Consider the following 15,456-nt stretch of genomic DNA (forward strand, 5'->3'; position numbering starts at 1 on the left):
GACCGAGCCACCTCTCTCTCCGTTGATAAGGTATGCTTCGTTGGTTGCCATGTCCCATCTCCGGCCCGAGCTGCGTCCGCGACGGATGCGCTGGTGCATGAACGGTACCTGCCTGCCTGCTTATGAGGGACTTACAAATGCATCGTGGAGAGACTGATAAACCAGCATCTCTTCATGTACATGTGGACAAGTAAGTACCACGGACAGAGCGAGACGTGAAATCGTGCCATGAGAGCCATGTCTTGGACTGAGTTTCTCCTGGTGCGATGTCGCAGGCGGGCGAACAAACGCAAGCAACTTTTTATCTTCCTCCTCCTCTCCGTTTCTCTCCCTTTTCTGTCTCTACGTGTCTAGATGCGTTCACGCCACAATTCCAGGCAAAAAGGCAGGCCAATCGCAACACACACCAATCGCAAATGCAGTACGCGCAACATGCAGCAGCAGTAGTAGTAGCAGTATCAGACATAAATCATTGCTTTCTCTGATTCCATCATGCATCCAAACAACGACAGGGGAAAAAAACAAGCAAATACGCCAGCCAAATGCAAAAGCAGAGCAGCGCCAGACAAAAGCAAATGCTCCGTACATGCTTCAAGTCATGAATGGCCAAAAAGCCAAATGTGCGCGTTATGCAATGTAACAATAACAGCAAGCAGCCGCCGTAGCAGACGTCGTAACAAAAAATCAAGAACTACAAAAAGCAATGCAAAAAAGCTGTGACCAAAGCTGTGGTCAAGGGGTATAGTAGCGAACGTAGTAGAAATGTTTTGAGAAGAGTGGTGGTTGGGGTATTTTTTGTGTGGTGTCTGATCAAAGAGCCCAGCAGCGAGAGGAATGGGGTATAATTTTTTGAAAACAAAATGCAAAAAGCGAATGCGTTGAAGGCGTAAAAAGCGGCGATACACGTATTGTATGTATGTATGTGTGTGGAAATGGGTATGTGCGTATATGCAAAGAATAGGCGAGCGACGAACGCTTGCTGCGCCAGAGGGGCGAAAGAGGAGTATCAGGTCTGCAGACGCTCCAGCACGCGCACAGCGCTGGCTAGCGGCTCCCCGGGGAGCGCCTCCTCGTCCGCGCTCTTGAGGAAACGGACGACCCAGGTGACGGCGGCCGCGACTCCATCGCGAAAGGCCGGAGAGTGCATCTGGTCGGCCGTGGCGTTGTTCAGGAAGCCCGCCACGTCTGCCGACTGGGGTTTGCGGTTCCTGCGGGGCCGGCTTGCGTCCGTAGACGGGGCGGCGGCGGCCCAGAGGACCAACGCGGCGAAAAAGAGGACGAGCTCCGTTCCAAGTGTCGTCTCGGCCAACAGATTGTCCGTGTTGAAGGCGAAGCGAAGGGCGGCAATCGCTTCGGAAACGGCACTGCGACAAGCGCAACTCTGGATCCAGTGCTTGATGCTCGACTTGGCAGCTTCGTGTTCCTCGCATGACAGGCTTGGGTCAAGCAGCCACGGAGGATCGTGAACCGCCAGCAGAGCACCCAGAGGTGCTAGAGAAGCAAGGCGGATGGTGTGAACCGAAGCCTGCATTTGCGTGTCATCCCTGACACCGACGACATCGGATGATGGCGCCGAGGTGTTGGAAAGATTTGTCCAGAGCGCGCATGCATTGGCAAATGAGTCAAGCCTTTCGCCACGTTCCGCAAAGGCCTCTTGCCAGGCAACATGAGTCTGGGCATTCCACGCCTGGATGTGTGCTGGAAGAGGGAGGCTTGAAACCGTCGGCTTGGTGGCGGCGCGAACCAATAGGATGTTTGATTGGGACTCGAGAATGGCGCAAGCAATCAGAAGGCGTTGTCTCGCAGAGACGGATATCCAGGCCCTCCAGTGGCGATGAAGCGTTCGTTCGTCAGAAGTAAAAGGTAAAGAGGTGGGTATCTCAAAAAGGGCAGAGTCGGCGGAGAGCTGTCGAGTGGTTAGACATGGCTGGCTGGCTGGGCGCACGAGAATCCTTACTAAGCGGAGCAATTCCCGGAATGGCTTGGAGAGACTGCTCGGGCATCGCGTGCTGCGAAATTGGGACAGAAGCTCAATGAGGAATATTGCCTGCATGTCGCAAACACGGGCGGTCGTTGGAATTCCACTGTGCTCGCGCTATTCTGGGTCAGTCGCTGCGTGAAATCCTCGGATGTGATCAAGCTCACCTTTTCAAGTGCTTGCAGGCACCTCTCATGCAGAGCTCTGCCCTCTGCCCTCGAACCAGTCCGCCGGGAATATTGCGCCCCTACTGCCACCACCGCGGCTAAAGCGAGTGGAGGTTGGGCTCTTTGATCGAAAGTTGGGCGATGTAGTATGGGAAATCTCGGATGGACACATGACCAAAAGAGTTGAACGGACTCAGTCACCTGTAGAGGGTCAATATGCTGGATGTCGGATGGCTGCGTCGGGAACAACAGACGGTTTTCTTGTGTGTCCAGATCTTCCCAAGATCGGTAGGACCCAGTGGTTACACTGCTCGGTCCCGAGATGTATGAGGAGGTAGGGTACGGGTGGTGCGGCTGAAAGAATGGTTGTTGAGGGTCGCTTGCGTAAAAGGAGTGTTCGGAGGTGGCGTAGGACATTGGGCCCGAGGTGTTGTCGTAGAAGGACAGGTTTTGGAGGGGAAGTTCGCGGTCCTCGAAAAAGTAGAGCGGCTGGGTGCAGTTCATGGTAGGGGATCGAGGCATTTGCGACGACCATTCCATGAAGGACGCGTTTGACAGGGTGCGAGGCCGGATGGCAGGGTAGGGATTGAGGTCGTATCCAATTTCGGGATACTTGCTTCCCGAGAAGTCACCTGCATGCAGATGGTACTGGGGCTCGGGGCTGAAGCTCTGGTCGCAAAAGCCGTCGCCGACGCCAATCAAGTCGGTAACAGGGTGCCGAACGTAACCGCCGCCTACCCAAGGCTCACCAGCGCTGTCATTGCTGTCAGCATGATTCTCGGACAATTGCCGCGCGAAGAAGAGATGAGATGAGAGAGACATGTAAAGGTAAAGATGGTGGTTTTTCCTTCAAAAACTCACTTGAGACTCGACATAGGAAATCCGTCAAAAGAAAAAGAAGAAAGAGCAGACTGCAACTGAAAAAGCTCTGTATACCTTGAGGTTGTGATTGCCGCCCCGTTGTAGGGCGATTGACTGGCGTCCTGGGAGGTGTGAGGCATCGTCGAGGGAGAAGAAGGAAGCACAGCCGGCGGGACGCTGTCGTCCCGTTCACAATCGGAAACGGACCCCCTGGCGTCTCTTTCGTTGTTGTTAGGGTCGTTGCTGCGAGCGGATCAATGGGTGTCCAGGTAAGAGTGAAGAGCTTCAACTGACTGCCTCTCCTTGTGTCTCTCGAGGAGGTCGTTCCTGTGGAAAGACTTGCCGCAGCCAGGCCAGTCACATTGGAGCGCAGCGCTGCTGTGGTTCTGTTGATGTCTCCGCAAATGCTCGGCGCGAGTGTAAGACTGCAAGAGTGTTAGCTACTAGCACAGCCAGGCGACGTGGAATCGTTACGGACCTTTCCGCAAGACTCGCAAAGGTGGACCTTGAGGCCCTTTTTGGCCTTGCTGATGCGACCAGTCTTGGTGTACTTGGTGGGAGCATTCTCCATGGGGCTCACGGAGCGAGGCATGTTGTCGGCGGCAACGGCAGGAAGAACAGAGGAAAGAAAGCGAGGATCACGAGAGGAGCCGTCGTTGCGGGTTCGAGCAGTCTTGGGAGCAATGGAGCTGGAGAAGGCTGAGGTGGTCGAGTGGTTCAGTGCAAGTCGTGATTCATGCGAGGAGGAGGGTTGGCGAGTGGTGATGGGACGGGCCGTTGCAGGAAGCAGGTTGGTAGTGGACGGCGACGACGAAGATGGCTTGAAATCTGACTGATGATGGTGGTGGTCTTCCATGGGGTCCGACAACAGTTATATGTGCCTAGGATATTGCCTGCGGAGATCGCCAGGGCCCACCTGGGACCTGGGATGGGACACTATCGAGGGCAAGCAGATGCGTGTGAAAGTGTGGGTGAAAGCTTGACCCAGGCACAGACCACGGTAGGCTGAGCGGGCCCGGCGGCCAGCACACCCACGGCGAGGGATGGTGCGGACAGCAAGCCCGATTGGGGCAAAGTAGGTGTGATACAATGACCCCAGAATGGAAATATTTAGTGCACTGGCCCAAGCAGGAAGCGATCAGAGGACATAATAGGGTTAAGGGTCGGGTGGTCGCGGAGGCTGTACCGAGTCGAAAGCGGCGGAGCGGAAGAGGGCAGCCAAGTGCATGTGCGGGCCTTGCCAGGCTAGCTAGGAACGGTAGGGAACTGAGAGGCGCGTCAGATCATCATTCTGCTGCGGCAGGCATCTGCCATTTTTTAACTGAGCGGTGGCCGTCGGTCCCAGAGCGGTGGGTCAGGGCAAAAATACATCACGTCGGGCAGGTGTTTAGGGCTGGAGCTTGTTGCAAAGGCAATATCCTGTGCCTGCTTCCCAGGGGGGCTCCACGTCCGCGACAATGGGACGATGCAGGTACTACGGCTCACAAACACCAGTCGGTCGAGTCGACGAGGCGAAGGGCAAGGAGCGAGGGAGCGCGCGCGCAGGGCCATGGCGGCCGCGGCGGCGTGCGGCGCGGCGGCTTGCGATGCGGCGTAGATGGATGGATGCTCCTCCTATTGCAGCGGGGCCTCACATCAGACGAGACGAGTCGACTGGCGGACGGACCGTTCCCGTGCAACAGTTTAGGGCAACAGGGCGTCGAGGCATTGGCGAGGGCAATTATTATTTTGGGGAGGGCTGCTGTAGCAACTCCCCGTGCAGGGCGGGCTGAGGGGGTGAGTGAGACGTGAGAGAAAAGCTGACATGCGTTGTCGTCATCAAAGCTGGGTACAGGTAGGGCAGGCGGGAGGCGGTTGCGAGGCGCGGGACGAGGGCGCCATGGACCAAGGCCAGGTCGAGTGTCGTGTGGAGCGCGCGAAGAATGGCGGAAGAGCGGCCGGAGCAGCAGGCGGTCGTGGTTGTGGTGTTGGACGTGGTCGATGTGCTGCTCGCTCGGGTGCCCTCTGGCGCATATTCCTCATGCGGCTAGCTCATGCACCGTGAATTCAGCGTGCCGAGTGTGCTTTGACGCTTCCGGCAACAATTGCATCCCTTTGCTTCCTGACTTGGGCAGTTGATGGGCGAGAAGGATGTCTGCTATTTTCATCCCCATGGCGCTCAGGCCGACGGTAGGCGACGTTTGCACGATACATGTATGTATGTATGTATGCACATCAAGTACCGTCCCTACCCTGTCGGCGGTGGCGCCAAGGGCGTGGATGGGCTGGGGAGGTTGGCAGCTGTCCACCATGTTGCTAGTCTCCACAGACGACAGCCGTTGTCTCGCCTCGCCAAACTAGCGGGGAGGGTCGAGGGCCCGGTCCGTCCTATGAGGAGCCGCGCAGGCAGAAACCCAGGAATGCGGCGCGTAAAAGGGCCTCGTGGTTGGCAAATGGTCCCATATTCTGCTGCTCCCTTGATTCGGGCTCGCCGCCATGTGGGCGCCGTCGCTCTGCTGCTGCTTCGGTTCTCTTCAAGAGACGCCGGGGCCACGTGGTGACTGGAGAGTGAAGTGAACAGGACATGTGGGGAGAAGCTGGCGATTCCGGCTCCCCGGTGGACTGTGGACTGACTCGAGCAGCCATCGATGTTGTTGAGAGGGGAGATGAGGTGGTCCGCACGTCCTTGGAATAGATTGCCAGAGAGGTGGTGTGCTGAGAAGCCCTGTCGCCTTAGTCGGGCATAGCCAGTAAGCAAATGACCGTGATGACCGGCGCACGTCGCATCGGTGCAACTCGGCTAAGCCCGTCGCGGTCAGCAGTGCCAGTACGAGTGGTGGTTGAGATGTGCTTGGGCATGACAATAATAATTGTAGATGATCTGTACCCTCTCTACCGTAGGCCCGGCGACAGGGAACGCTACCGATACCCACCACTGCTGCCTCCACGTCTGCCTCCTGCCTGCGGGTGGTCCTGGCCCTGGCCCTAGTCCTGGTCCTGGTCCTGGTCCTGGTCCTGGAGCCGCAACATGCAGCCTCTTCTGGAATCTGGCCTGTCGCTTTTGATTATTCCCGGCACGCTGCAGAAGACATGGAGTCGGCAATCTCGCGGCCCTTGGCCCACGCCATCACAGCCAGCCAGCCAGCCAGCCAGCCAGCCAGCCAGCCAAGCGGCGGCTGACCTCAGAAGGGCGCCGCCTGCACAACGTCGCCCGTCGAGTCGTCCAGTGGCAGTCAAGTCCAGTCGCTGTTGGCCCACGCAAGGATGCTCATCCTGACGGTGGTGAACGTGCCAGGTGGGCCCAAAAATAGCCCTCGTCCGGCTTGCCTGACCGACTCTTGCCTGTACAGCGGCAGATGCGAAACCGACGACCGTCGAGCTGGAGTCGCACAATGGCCGTGACCTCGTTCCTTTTTCTTTTCTTGTTCCATGTTGTTGACGTTGACGTTGATGTTTGAGAGTTTCGAGTCGTGGGTGACAGTAGAGGGGACGGAAGGCGTCCGCTGCCCGCCCAGCCGGCCAAGCCAGCCAAGCCAGTAGCCTCCCCGCCGACCGCCATGACTTCCCTCTTTCTCCTCGACTCCCTCCCGTCTCCATCAACCATCTCCATGTCCTCATCCAAATCACCCATCGGCGTCCTTCCCCGGGTTTCCCGCTTCGGTGGAAGCTCATCAGCCCATCCCTTCGGTCCCCGTCCCCGCTGAGTTGCCGACCTCGCTCCCGCTTCTTCACACGTCTCTCCACCCTGCCTGCAATGCGCTCAATCAATCCAGCACCATCTCGACCGCCGTCGCCCCAGCCCTTCTCCACACTCTTCATTCATGCACCCGGACCCACTCTCTCCTGCTATCTATACATGCACCCACCGTTTTATCCGTCCGTCCACCCAGCGCCCTGCAAGCCAACACCACGCCAGAAGGATTCAGAGGATTGTGGCTCGTGCGGGTCCTTCTTCCTTCTGCCGCTGCAATGCGCTGCGCCCTGGCCTGCCCTCCGGCCCTCCCTCGAATGCGACCTTCTGTCTATGTATGTAGGTACGCTAGCTGGATGACATGACGTAGCCGTGTTGGTTTTGTACGGGCGCAGACGACCACAGGACGTGAGAATAGAGGCGCAGGCCTACCATTCTGAAACTCATCGCCATCGTCCGTCGTCGCCACCTGGTTCATGGCGGGGCGGTGCAGTCAGAAAGCATGGCTTGTGGGTTCTCCATGCCCTGACATGTCTATGGTACATGTACACATCTACTAAGCACCATCGCCCTTGGCATCCTGCAAGATACTGCCATCTCTCGTTGTACGGATCCATTGACGTATGCTCCCAATCAACCAACACCTAGCTCATTGTGCACCTGTAAGCCTATTTCCACGTCGTCCACTACTTTCAATCATTTACCGCACCTTTTAGCTTTTCCCATTTCCATCGTTGACCCCCACGCAGCATCCGCTCATCTATCAACCGTTGCCCCCCACAAACAACCCCCAAATCCCACTGGCTTGGAGCAACCACTCTTCCGTTACGGCCCCAACCAGCGGCACGGCGCCACGGGACGGGCCGCTTGCCAAGAAAACGGCTCCCGCTGCTACTGCCGCTGCTGGCTGTGATGTTGGGGTCATGCAACGCGCCGGTTCGGATGGGATGTGCCGGTCAGGCTGGTATGGTGGGTCGATCGAATGATAAAATCACTGGGTGGATCAGATTGAAAATTTGGCAAATTGGCAAGGTTTTTGACTGTATCTGGTACGCATGAAAGGGGGAGATGAAAGAGACACATAGACAGGCAGAGTGGGATGCGAGCAAGTTGAAGGTGGCGCAGACAGCTTCGCTGCCGCGGTTTCATGTGCTATGGAAATGATTATTTGCTCCGATCTCTCTTCCTGCTGCCTCTCTCCGGTCTCCCTAGTAACCCGTTGACAGCCCGGCGTTTCTTGGTACGTCGCGCTGCGGTGCTTACAGCAGTTGGCAGCCAAACATCGTCGTTACTGCAATCATGGCGACAGCGTTGTCGCGGCGTGCTGGACGTAGAGCTTGAAAAGTAAATGCACAAGTTCGAAGTGTAGGCAGAAAGAACTTGGACGAAATGTCGGGTTTGCTGACTCGTTTGTCATGGAAGGGCTCGCCTCGAAGTCTTGCCTTGCAAAGGCGTTTCTGGCTTGCGTCGAATTTGACATTAAACCCCGGGTCCAGAAAAGAAGCATGAAACAGAAGATGAAAGTAGAGCGACTTGCTCCGTATATTTGGAGCGACTAGAAGACTATCAAAGTTATTGACGGGAGCTGAATAGCAGCGAGAAGAAGAGCTATGCGTGCATCTCCATGATGCCAGAACCTTGTAGTACGAGAAGCGCAGAACAGACGAGTATCGGTCGAAATTCCAAAAGAGTCCTGGTCGTCATCTCATAACAGAGAGAGGCCAGTCAACTCGTCCCATTGCTCGTCATTCAAACACCGCGCCGCTGGCGGAAAATGTCGGACAAGCCACAAAGCCTTGATCGCGCGCGGCTACCCTTGCTCCATGCCGAATGGGCACTCGCCGAAAGGTTGGGTCTTTGGGTAGCGGGCGGCAGTTTGGGCACAGCCGGAGAGAGCTCTAGGTCCTAGAGCGCGCTGACAATTCGCCCAGGTTCTGAGGAATTCGAAGTTGCCCAACGTGATAGGAGCAAGGGCGTACCGTATTCCATGGAGTGCTGGTAGGGCGAGGCTGGCGGGAGGGTTTGGAGCTACCTGAGTAACGACCGACGCCATCTTTGTGGCTTTGTAAAAGCTCATGACGGCCGACCTGCTTCGAGCCATTCTCTTCAGTCTTCGAGACTGAGTAAAGTGGACGTGTTCTTCTGTCAAGCGCTCGTCTCTCCATCGGACGAGCAGCTTGGAGAACAATCCATCCATGGAAGCACATTGTTGGACAACATCGCGAAGCTTCTTGCTGAATCATCCCAAACACCCCTCTGGCACCAGGCCAGTTGAACGCCAACCCAGGGTATAGTACAGAGGCAGAAAGTCCAACGAACAAGCTCTTCAGCGCCGTCCTTGGCCCAAGAAACCGTTGTTGAGAGTCATGATCTCTCGAAATCTTCTCTTTTGCTCTTCCTTGTTCTTTTCCTCAATGGCGCGAGCGAGAGCGCCCGAGTCCCACCATACTCTGGCTTCGTATATCTGCAGTCCTTGGTATCCTCGTTTTTCGTCGACAGCAGTCGGCTCAGCGTTTCCTGAGCGATCCTGGGGCGCCCCATCTTCTACATTTTCGGCGTTCTCGCCTTCTTCGTCTGCCTCGTCATTCGCCGGCGACGAAGAGGGCGGTGCGTCTTCGACTCTGCCAACGACAAACTCAAACATGCGCGGAATCTCGAGCATCCTCTCCTCTTCCCATCCCTTGAGTCTGTACAGCATGATTGTCTGCGAGTTGATGACGTGCTTCTCGCCGCACCCCAGTCTCTTGACATCGGGACCAAATACGCGCGTGACGCATGCTTGGTGGTGCATGAATTCCATGTCTTGAAACCTCGTCTTGGTCGCGTCCCAGATTTCCTGGTCGGAGCGGTATGTGGTGCCATCGGCCGCGTGGTAGAGAGCGGCATCGGCGAAGAAGGTCTTGGATGAGTATGCGGCCAAGTCGCTGGAATCAAGGGCGGAGAGGTAGCCATGGAGGAACCGCAGCGCGGGGACGGCTGAGTACGGCGTTACTGATCCGGTGTGCGTGTAGAATGAGCAGCTATTTGGAGCCATGTTGGAGTTTAGTGGAAAAGATGTCTGGAGGAGAAGAGACGAGAAATTGAGGAGATATCTTGCAGACAAGACACATGCAAAGGGACAAGACTTTATGGCTAGATGCCGAAGGGCGGATTTGCGGGGAACGGCTTGACTGGCGCCAGGAGTACATGACCATGAATCCCTTTATGCGGTCATGCAGCTTCTCGACCTGTTCGTAACGGGCGGCAGGACCAAAGTTGTTGCCTCTCACCATATCAGGCTATGCGTGACGGGCAGCCTTCCCCACTGCGGTAGGTGCTGGCAACCGGGGCCCTAAGGTGACTCGTTGTGTCTGACATCAATCCAATGGCGTTCTCGCCCTCGGCATAGGTTCAGCACCATGGTGGAAGGTTGCGGAGAGCTTCGCGGCATTCGGTCCTTGTTCATGTCGGAAAAGAGTCTGGGGACGAGGGTTTGCGGATGAAAACTCGGGGTAAGGGAAGGCGCTGAGTCGTGAGACGCGCCGGGAGCTTGGGCCACCAGTCGAGCCACCGTCACGCGCCGTCCGTCAGATTTCAAAACCACCACCTCATCCCCACACCCGACGCGCCCGGAGCTCTCCAACATGGCCTGAATTTCCTGGTGATATCATTGCAGCCTCTTGTCAGCGCATTCGTCAGCTGCTGATCCCCATCGCTCGCGCTTCGGGGCCGCGTTGGAAGTTTGCTGATTGCCTTCATGACAGAGCATCAAGAACACGGCCCAAGTCCCAGAGGTCCATGTCAACGAGCAATGTGGCTTGGCTTTCAGCACCTTGAAGGCCATTCTCGCAAGCCCCAGCGCTGAAGTGGCCCTCTGGATCAGATCCGCCGCCGAACCCTTGCAGACTCCTCACACCTTGATGGCAGCAGCCCCGGTCCGCCTCGTCCTCAAAAAACATTCCCTGCGCCCATCAACCGTATCGTCTTTGCGCTGCTGAAACTCTCCTCGATATCTACAAATCCCTTGGTGTCCCGACATTCAAAACCTGTCTGGCGCGGAGCCGCCGGGAAAATCGTGCTCGTGCCAACCGAGGTGGGTCCACCTGGCCTGTCACCACCACCACCGGGCAAAAGGAAAGGCCGCAAAACAAAACGTACAACAGCCGGGATTCGCTGCTGGTCACCCACGCAACTACTAATCGGCCGCAAGGTAGCTTATCTATGGAAGAGCGGACGGGGTTCCGAGTTTTCTACCTGCTATGGTCGTACGTGGCAAAAGGAGCGGTGCAAAAGTATTATATTCAAGAAATTTCCCTGAGGAACGCCTCCCAAAATTCCAATTCGACCATGGAATTTTCCCGTCTTGCTCTCAGAAGACCGTCCACCACGTCGTTAGTCGTGTCTGATCTTTATTTCCTCAACTTACGTCGATGCTGGCCCGGACACTCCCTCCCGGAGCTCTAGTTTCGATGGTCAAGGAGTAAAGTTGGTGCGGTGCCAACTTTTTTTGCCATTTTTCAGTTCTCTCGCCTTCCTTGCACTACAACAATGTCTTCTTTTCTATCGAATTTGATATATATGACAGTGTCCGTTTTTTTCTTGCCTGGAAAGTTGATCTTTCTCTGAATATTCGTCTTTTGCGGAAGCATCACCACCACAAGATCATTCAACCCAGCTTGACGATCGTTTCTACGGGTTTCTGTTGCTGCAGAAGCTTCCGGGATGCGCACAACAATCTTTGCTACGCCATTGGCCTGTCTCAACTTCGGCCAGAGGATGGCTCAAGGTACCCACAACATCTCCTCCACTTTCATTGTCGAAATGCTTGATGTGGGAACAAATTTGAGTCGTCACAGTGGCGACGACGTTTCATGGCTAATCACCGCTTGAGGAGCATCCGTTGACCGTTAGCAGCCTGCAGAGGCTGAAACCATTCATGCTGGAATTAACACGAATTGAGAGGAGTAATGAACGAACGCTGGTTCCCCCATTTAGATGCACTGGTACTCACGTGACAGCTCCTGTGACAGAACGGCAGGCGTTACCTACTCAAAGTCGAGCCTTCTTGAATGGCGGAAGAAGGCGGCCTTCGGCTGGCCGGTCGCACCACCAGCGCCAGATCAAATCTCCACCTCTTATGACCACAACATCCGTCTTGCTACCGATACGACAAAGTGGGCCACGGCATGGCACAGTCAGTTTTGAACGTCACTGGCCACAATCTGATCGCTGACAGGCTCCTAGCGAGACAGGTCGCAAACGCGTGGCAGCGAAGCTCACACAGGAGCTCTGGGACCAGATCGGAAAACTTGACGAATGGCGGGACGACCTCTGCAAGGCCTTGGTGCTCGTGTCGGACTCCTTCGAAGAAAGAGACAAAGACCTCACGATCGAGGCGCGCGACCGCCTCATTGAGCGAGCAAACAACCTCCTCCGGCTTCTTTCGCGGTTTGTGAGTTTCCCACTTGTCAGCGGTTGGGCGCAGACTAATGAAACGCAGGCCGATTTGCGCGACGCAATGATGACCAGCATTGGCGACAACCCAGATATCGACGCCACAATTTTCCGGAACACGTGGTGGATTCACATAAAGGACATGCAGCAAATGGCAAACGCTACTCTGAGGTGGTCGAAGATTGATTACTGGCCAGAATCAAAGCAGAGCATCATGGACATCATGGCGGGAATCCAGTCCCTGGAGGAGTAACACGGCAACGAAAAGCCGGAGACTTGGGTCGAAGCTCGGAACGAGGATATCTCATGCGTCCACGACGCAAGCCATCATCCTGGCAAAGGTTTGACGATGTGAGGGCTGGGGCAATTACTTGGGCTTTGGAATAATCGGGAATGGGCTTGCAAAGTTTTGTAGCCATCTAGGCTTCAAATTGCGGGGTCTAGAGCTTGAACATGACCTGTGTTGTCAACTAACGCCACTACTGCCAGTTTTCAGTTTTCCATGTGATTTCTTTTGTAGCTGAAAGTCTCTTCAGAACAGGTGAGTGCCCGAGAAAAAGTAGAGTTCTTAGGATGGAGTGAATGTCTTTGGATGGGGTGATACGAAAAGCAGAGTTTCGTCATACAGATCTCCCCACTGGCGGGGGAGTGCAAGGCTACATGTGACCCCCGGCAAGGGTAAACAAACGCCACGCATACCCCTCTTCTTTTTTCGACATCGCATAGAGTGGAAACTTGGATTCTGAATTCTGACATCAGCGGAAGATTTGCTTAAAAGGTAAGAAGGGGAAAAGTACTGCGCGTTGAGAGGCTTCGATTGCTTACAACAGCCTAGAATGACCAAAGACCTCAAGAAGATCCAGGACACCGTCGAGGAGCAGGGACAACAGATCAAGGAGTGTCGCAAGGACTACAATGCCTTCTTCAAGGAATTTCAAGAGATGAGCGTCGACGACCCAAAGTTCTACCAGGGAATGAAGGTGTTTGTCAAGTCGTTGGAGTTCCACGTGAGTTTTCCCTGAGTTTGACGACGGCGATGAGACTGACATAAAGACCAGCGCGAGCTCAACCGATCCCTGCAGCAGAACCTTGCCAGTCATACCGATCTCCTGGAGCTCCTGGAGCGCGGCAAGGGAAAGTACCTCAAATACATGACGACCTTGATGAGCTGGGCAGAGGATACCTACGGCCCGGACCACACCAAGTGGGCAGTGGACCAGCAGGAGATTTTGAAGCTCCTCAAGGACCTCAAGAGCATGGACTAGTCATTGAGGCTGTCAGGGCTATGGCATGACCGGCCAGCGGCAGGCGAGCGTGCGGGCAACTCTACCTACTACAGACAACGATTGAAACGAGACATTTGCTCGGACTTCTCAATCATTTCATCGGTCCAAGCCAGCTCTACAGACTCATTGCGCATGCTGATGGATCAGCAACGTAAAAGGGCCTTTCCAAGGCGACGCAAGCCAGCAAGTCCTTGAGGAAGTGCAGCGCCACTTGGGAGCCATGTAAACAACCCAATTGTTCCGCAACACCGCCCGCTCCCAAATTCGGACCGGAAAAATATGACGCCTCATGCCGTAGGCGCTGCTTGGTTTCCTCCAGATCATGCCCTTTTATAAATATTTGAATCTCACAGTTCTTCCAACCTTGCACAACCTTTCCACCCACCGTGCTTCATCTCACAACCTCTCCTTCCCTCGACCCCAAGCGAACTGTGGTGAGCACTCACTCACTGACCAGAAAAAGTGTGCTCTGGCTGACCACAACAGTAGCAGCACAATGTCTTCCAACCAGGTTCCTCCCAACAGCGTGATTCGCCAGATCCAGACGGCGAGTGGCAGCAGCGCCGAGCACCCCCACCGCGTCAACATCACCACGTCGCTGCTCCACGACGACTACCAGGCCAAAGAGTCGCTGAGGACTGCGCTCAGGGCCTTGGAGACTGCGACTCTCGCCGTCAAGGACTCCAGTCGGAAGTCCATCGCCGCCCTCGAGGAGGTCCCCCTCAACACGTCGAACGATCGGACTACGCAGCGCGCCCTCGACCAGCTGCTCGACACGACTGCCGACTTCGTAAGCCTGCTTGCTTCATCCCCAAACTGACCCAGCAGCTGACGCGCGTAGGGAGCATTCATCTCCATGTCCGAGCAGGTGGCCGAGTTCGCCAACGTCGTCGGCCACGAGGTCGAGAAGAACAAGGACGCCTTCTCCAACGCCATCGCGACAATTCTCGCGGCGCAGCAGAGCCCCTGCGGCCCGCACATGAAGGTCATCATTGATGGCCTCGTCAGGAACCTGCGGACGCTCTCGCAGTGAGTGGGATACATGGCCCTAGGGCAGGGACTGGTGGCTAGTTTTTACTTTAATGGAACCTTTCTGTTATAACCAGTGATGCATGAATGCTCCCTACACATCACTACGTAACTTAATGACTGCTCCTGGCGCGTGGCCGTAGTGTCTAATGGCTGCTCCTAGGGCGTATACGTCACATCAATTGAATGCTCCTAGAGCAAAGACGTGGTGGTTGATGACTGCTCCTCAGTCATAGCCGCACCATTAAATGACAGCTCTCTATCCACCATTGTGGCGCTTGACCAATGCTCCTAAGGCATTCACACCACCGCACGAGGCACAACTGGTTGTTAAGATGGAAGTCGTGCCTGCACGCCTTCCATTGATATTGGCGCTAGCGCGTCCCACACAGTCTTCTACAAAAACACCATGGGCGCGCTCGAAACTCCATCACCGCCGTCACACCAACATGAATTCACCCAGCGCTCTCACGCGCGACGCGCTGGAAGCATCCCAGCGCGCTCGCGCTCACGCCCGCGGCCAGCCTGAACCTCTAACCAACGCACTGTTCCAAAACGGCCTTTCTCCACCATTCGACCAGGACAACTATTTTGTGGGCCACCCGTTATTCGACGCAATTGATCGGCTCAAGGTCAACTTGGCCTTGATTTCCTGTCTGGAGGGAGACTTCGAGTTCTTCGCCTAGTCAACGCATCAGTCAATCCAACAGATGAGGGTTGATGAGGAGTCTGGATGCCGCTCAACGTACGAAACGCGCGCCAGGATGGTGCTTTATCAAACAAGACAAGTAAGTTGGCAGTCATTCTTCCTGGTGCCACTCTAACTTAAACTAATCTGGACAGGTTGAGCACAAGCGACATGCTGCACAAATCTACCACTCTATCATCCGCGCATGCCACAAGCTCCCCAGTTTTTGGAGATGTGGGCGCAGGCCAAGGCTTTCCATTTCAGAAACATGGCTCCGCATGTTTTCGCCCTCCGAGTCCCTCAGGACATTGAAACCGAAATCGCCAACCTTTACGTCGAGATTT

At 55.5% G+C, this 15,456-nt stretch overlaps 3 protein-coding genes across 3 annotated transcripts; 1 reads left to right on the top strand and 2 right to left on the bottom strand.

Annotated features, from left to right (window-relative positions):
* Nucleotides 1-1,006: 1,006 nt before the first annotated feature.
* Nucleotides 1,007-3,862, bottom strand: J3D65DRAFT_604514 (uncharacterized protein; the record flags this gene model as incomplete). Its single annotated transcript, XM_066798278.1, has 6 exons — nt 1,007-1,906; nt 1,958-2,095; nt 2,146-2,908; nt 3,007-3,249; nt 3,301-3,431; nt 3,485-3,862. 6 exons carry the CDS (start codon nt 3,860-3,862, stop codon nt 1,007-1,009), a joined length of 2,553 nt encoding a protein of 850 aa, XP_066653824.1.
* Nucleotides 3,863-3,978: 116 nt separating this feature from the next.
* On the top strand, nt 3,979-4,960 carry J3D65DRAFT_438272 (uncharacterized protein). The gene has a single exon (XM_066796241.1). The coding sequence runs from the start codon at nt 4,096-4,098 to the stop codon at nt 4,795-4,797; it is 702 nt and encodes a 233-aa protein (XP_066653825.1). The 5' UTR covers nt 3,979-4,095; the 3' UTR covers nt 4,798-4,960.
* A 4,042-nt stretch (nt 4,961-9,002) lies between these two features.
* Nucleotides 9,003-9,710, bottom strand: J3D65DRAFT_669210 (uncharacterized protein; the record flags this gene model as incomplete). Its single annotated transcript, XM_066803174.1, has 1 exon — nt 9,003-9,710. The coding sequence occupies one exon, from the start codon at nt 9,708-9,710 to the stop codon at nt 9,003-9,005; it is 708 nt and encodes a 235-aa protein (XP_066653826.1).
* Between the last annotated feature and the right edge of the window lie 5,746 nt (nt 9,711-15,456).

This window comes from Phyllosticta citribraziliensis (assembly GCF_038025025.1).
Source record: "Phyllosticta citribraziliensis strain CPC 17464 chromosome Unknown J3D65scaffold_8, whole genome shotgun sequence".
Classification (NCBI taxonomy): Eukaryota; Fungi; Ascomycota; class Dothideomycetes; order Botryosphaeriales; family Phyllostictaceae; genus Phyllosticta; species Phyllosticta citribraziliensis.

Coding starts and splice junctions, on each gene's coding strand:
- J3D65DRAFT_438272 (XM_066796241.1), top strand. CDS start 4,096: ATGACCCCAGAATGGAAATATTTAGTGCACTGGCCCAAGCAGGAAGCG.